Source organism: Charadrius vociferus, unplaced genomic scaffold (genome assembly GCF_000708025.1).
Source record: "Charadrius vociferus isolate BGI_N301 unplaced genomic scaffold, ASM70802v2 scaffold333, whole genome shotgun sequence".
NCBI lineage: Eukaryota > Metazoa > Chordata > Aves > Charadriiformes > Charadriidae > Charadrius > Charadrius vociferus.
The window spans coordinates 817,826-822,918 of NW_009647682.1; the positions used below are offsets into that span (position 1 = coordinate 817,826).

The window sequence follows — 5,093 nt, forward strand, 5'->3', positions numbered from 1 at the left end:
CCACCGGCCCCCCCGCAGCCACCGCAGTGAGAAGGCGCTGAGTCAGCAGCCAGCCCGGCTCGCCCCCTCCCCGCTCTCCCAGCCCTGTGTGTGGGGATGGCAGGATCGGGCCCAGCAGCACCCGTGCTCTGCCGGAGGGGCAGGATGAGTCCAGCCTGGGTATCCTTGTGTGCCCTCTGCCAAGGTCAAAACCGGTCACAGGACTCTGCCACCCCAGGGTATTTAAGCAGCTCCAAGGATGGAACCAGCTTGTCCCAATTTGTCACTGGGGATTTTATCTGGGGAGCGGCCCATCCCAGAAGCACCATGCTGCTGCACACAGCTCAGCTGAGGTTTTGCGTCCCCATATGTCACCTCGTGTACCAGAGCCAGGGAGAGGTGCTCCTCCTCCTCCACACCCTGCTAACCCCACCAAGAGCGGCTCTCCCCTGCCACAACCTGGGTACGCCCTGCCCTGACCCGCTCACAGCCGGCAGGATGGACTGAGGGAAACTAAGGCACAGCCAAGACTACACAACAAGGTCCCTTCAACCTCCACCCGGTGCTCCCTGCTGCCCCACAGCATGAGGTGCACCACAGGGAGATGCTCAGACCCTGTTGAGCACTCAGCACTGCACATGGTGGCCTGATGGACACCTCCGGGGACATCCAGAGCATCCCAGCACCCCTGTGGCAGCATCACCATGTGCAGGGAAGCGGCTGGGAAACGGGCCAGCTGACAAAGGGTCTGACAAAAGGAGGGTGGCAGAAAGGACATCATGCAAGGCACTCTCCAAGCCCAGGAGACATGGCAGAGTGGTGCAAAGCAGGGACAATCGGACGCTCTTGTCACCCCTCAGCCCAGGATTCTGTCCTGTGTGGGAGGGGGGAAGCCCCATGGCCTCAAGAAGGCAGGGCTGGGGGGTGGGAACCAGCGCACCCCACCAGCTCCCGACCTCAGTAAAGCCTCTCAACACCCCACTCGCTCCCCACCACGTCCTGGATGGCCGCAGGGAACACCCGGGGGTGATGCATCCTCACCCACTCCTGTGCCAGCACGCAGCACCCACCAGAGCCGCTCACATCAGGTCCCTGAGCACACACAGCACCGGGGGAGAAGCACCAACACGCAGCCGCGCTGCGCTGCCCGGGGAACGGCGGCTCCACGTGGAGGAGGTGGAACCGCTCGGACATGCAGGATGTGGCCGGGACGAGACTGGGCAAAACCTGGCTTGAACATTCCCGCTCTCCGCCTCCTCCACTGCTGCCTGATTCACACGCAGGTCTGCACACGAAGGCACCCGTGCTGCTGCATCGCAGCCCCAGTGCTGTGCAGTAGCCGTACTGCCACAGAGGTCCCTCGGCAGTGGGTAGCTGCATGCTGGTGGACCTCCCAGCAGGGTGACCTTGGCGGGGTGACCCCCTGGGTCTGGGAAACATCCCCGGCCTGCCAGGGTGGGAAAGCATCACTGGCCGCAACGCACCGCACCCCTCCAGGGGCTGGCATCAGGAGCAGGGAACAGCGAGCGGCACGCTGAGCGGTGCCGGGTGGAAACCTGAGTTGACGGCGGCCAAGGAAGGGAGCGAAGATCTTTCAGGGGCAGGGGAACAGCCCAGGGGTTGGTGCTGTCCCTGCCTGTGCCCTGCCCAGACCCCAGGGACAGGCAGGACAGGGCAGTAGCGCAGCACCATCCCGGTGAATGCTGCTGTGTCAACCTGAACTCGCTGCCTGCACCAAGGCCCTTCAAACACCACGGTGCCAGCAGCGGCAAGGACGCATCCCAGCAGGGCTGCTCCCAGCCCCGGTTATGCCGGGTCCCTGCCGGCCAAGGGCTGCCCTGCTGCGGAGCACAAGGAGGATACGGTGACACCAGGAACAAAAGAAGGGCCTTGCTGCCAAACAGGGAGGGCAAAGCCAGCACTTTCACCCCCCAAAACCAGCAGCAGGTTGCTGGTGGAGGGCAGCCGCAAGTGCCGGCCCAGCAGCCACAGGCAGGTGGGCACAGGCGGGCAAGGAGCCAGGATGCCAGCATGTTTGGCCAATACAGAAATGCTGCTGGTGGCTGAGGTGTCCCCGGCTGATCCCTGCTCTCACCACCAGACCTGATCATCCCCCCTCCTCTGTGAGCTGGGCCCCAGGCCCGCCACTGCCATCTCAGCTAGGCTTACCTCAACTACCACCCTGCCGGGTTCACCCCGATATCCCCACGGACAGTCCTCACGACCCGGCCGTGCCTCACCTACCTTGGCACTCTCTCCTTCCAGGCTGGTTCCCCAGCGAGCCGCAGGGACGCTGGGTCCCATTCTGTGGCCCTGCACCTCTCCGAGGGGGACGTGCCACTGCGTCCTCCGAGCTGGCTCTGACCTACTGCCCTACAAGCCTGGGTCTGCGCCGGCGCGGTGCAGGGAGGCACTAGCCCGGTGGCCTGGGCTCGGGGGCTGATGGCCCCATCTGCAGCACTCGGATCCTGCCCGGTGCATTAGCGGCACGGGGAGACGAAGCCTGGGGCGGTATTTGCTTTCTAGGTCAGAGCCAGCCGAGGAGGCTGGGTGAGGGGCTGCGCTGGATGAGTGCTCCCAGCCGGCAAGGCGGCTCCTCGCCTTGGCCGGCTCTGGGAAGAAGGGGATGTCCCTGCTCCCCTGCCCTGGCTCTGCACCCAGTGCCCCGGCTGCTGGACAGGGCACCCCAGCATCCCCCAGCACCCAGCCAGGGACATCCCCTGGGGACAGAGGCCCTGTCACGCTGCCTGCTCTGTGGGACCCCCTGAGCCCTGTCGCGGGGCCACAGGGGATGGAGCTGTGAGTAGGTCACTGCATGGCCCTGTGTGCCAGCAACATTCCAGTGACACGGCTAACTCCAAGGACATGTCCCTGCTGATAAGATGGTCCTGTGCTGCCCCGACTGCCCTTCTCCGCCCACCCCTGGGGAGGGATACCCAGCACAGGGCACTAGCCCCTCTCTGCACCCACCGGCAGGACACTGGGGATTTCCCTCAGGTCACAGCCAGGGCATCACACTGGGGACCCTGCACAGAACAGGGACTGCAACACCCGGCCATGGCAGTGCCGGCACAGCTTGCCATGGCACTGAATGCCTCACCTGCACCAGGGGACTGCGGTGCTGCCAGGGCCTCATGGGAAGCTCAGCCGTGTCCAGCTCCATCCCCAAGGCTTGGCCCTTCCCGGGAGGAGAAGCAGACCCTGCCCAGTGTTCAGGGCTGAGCCCGAGGAAGGTCCCACTGGGGCTGCCCCTGCCCACACTCTGCCCCACTCAGTGGCCAATGGAGAGGAAGCGAAGCTCTGGCTCACCCCCTCTCAGCACTGCCTCCACAGCCAAGGGCTCCCCAAGGTTATCCGTCTGCACGAGCAGCTCTGAGACAAGACAAGGAGAAAGACAGGGAGCAGTGGAGCCCTTCATCCCCGCCAGCCAGATCCGCTGCAGCCCCAGCCATCCAGGGCACCCCAGAGTCACCCCGTCACCCATCAGGCCCCACAGTCTGGTGGCCAGTGGCAGAAGGTGGTGTCATGCCATCTCTGGCTGCTGAGTGATGACTTACAGTCCCCAGGAGGGATCCATGCTGAGCCAGCACAAGACACCCCTGTTCACAAGCACAGGGCAGCCCCCACAGGGCCACCCCGCCTGCCCGTGGGGAGGACAGGTCTGACGCCCGTGCTGCCACAGAAACTCTCGCCCCTAAGCTGGAGCATCGCAGAGGCAGAGGCCAGCACAGACACCCCTCAGTGTGTCCCCCTCTAACTGTCACATGTGCCTCTGGGACACATCTGAGGAGCGCTGGCCCACAGGATGGGTGTGAAGTCACAGGCTGTGCTCTGTCCTGCAATGAGCTGATGTGACTATGGCCACCCCAGGAGGGCCAGAGCAGCACTGTCAGGAGGCCAAATACTTCCTGCTCTGGGACAACTCAAATGCCAGAGTTATTTATTTTCTCCTGTGCTGAAACAGGAAACCTCCAACGTGCTGAAATCCCGACCCCCGCCAGAGCCAGGGGCACCTCAACAGCGCAGTGGGAGCTGGATACGTCTGGAAAGAAAATGCAAGCCCTGGGCGTACTGGTTTGTGTCCACTCGGCAGGAGATGCCCCTGGCCCCGCAGGAGGAGGGACAGAGGCCGATGGGGATCCCAACAGGAGGGACCCCACTCAGCAGAGCACCCTTCTCCACCATGGTGCCACCCATCAGCAATGACACCTCGGTGCCCAGTTCTTGCTGGGGTGCTGAGACCTGACCCAGCCTATCCCACCACGGGCCACCAGCACTCCCAGCAGGACGCAGGACATCCCTGCAGTGCCAGGATCAGAGACAGAAGCTCAGGCCCACTGGTGTAAACTGAGAGAATGCTCCTGAAAGCAGCAGTATTTACCCGAGCAGGGCTCTGGTCCAGGGCTCCCGCAGCCACACACCATGCGCCTCTCTCAGCCCCTTGCTCAGGAACACCCAGACCAAGCTGAACACTTCCCGCATGCCAGGAGAGCAGCACACCCCAGCTCGGGGACTCACTGGCCATGAGCAACCCCAGCTGGCCCAGCGTCACGAGCACTGCCTCACTGGGGGGAAAGCACATCCTGGGATGCAGGGACACAATCCACCCAGCCAGATTGGCCATGATCTATGTGCTCCTCCATCCACCCTCCCGGCGCCCAGTGCCTCTCTGCTGCTGGCCAAACAGGAGGAGGTGAAACCTCCAGGAGAGCCCTGTTTTGGGCAGAAGCCCTGGCGCAGGCACTTACCCTGTGGTGATGTCGTCATCCTCTGTCAGCGTTTTCCCCATCAGATCGCTGTCACTCATGTACCCCGACTTCAGCTCCACATCATCGGTGTCCAGTGCCTCAACCAGCTCCAGGCGGGAGATGTGGCTCAGCTTACTGGGGCTGCGCATGGGCATGGTGTGCGAGTAGTGTGCCCGCTCGCCGTGCATGTACCAACTGGGGGTACCCTCGGAGCGGCAGGTCCCCCCGACCGACGGCGCGTCTCCTGCCTGCAGGCGCGGGCTGGACTGCCCGTAGCGCCAGGACAGCGGGGAGGAGCGGTTGGAGAGGCTGGAGACACTCCGGGGGGTGGCGTCATCGCTGTCGTAGCAGGGCGTCCGCCAGGGG

At 64.0% G+C, this 5,093-nt stretch overlaps 1 protein-coding gene across 1 annotated transcript in view; it reads right to left on the bottom strand.

The window, feature by feature from the left end:
• Positions 1-5,093, bottom strand: part of NAV1 (neuron navigator 1) — a 38,388-nt gene that overhangs the window by 21,552 nt on the left and 11,743 nt on the right. The window contains exon 4 of the mRNA XM_009881341.1: positions 4,728-5,036. Within this exon, the coding sequence (XP_009879643.1) occupies positions 4,728-5,036 (309 nt within the window). The remainder of the gene's footprint in view (positions 1-4,727; positions 5,037-5,093) is intronic.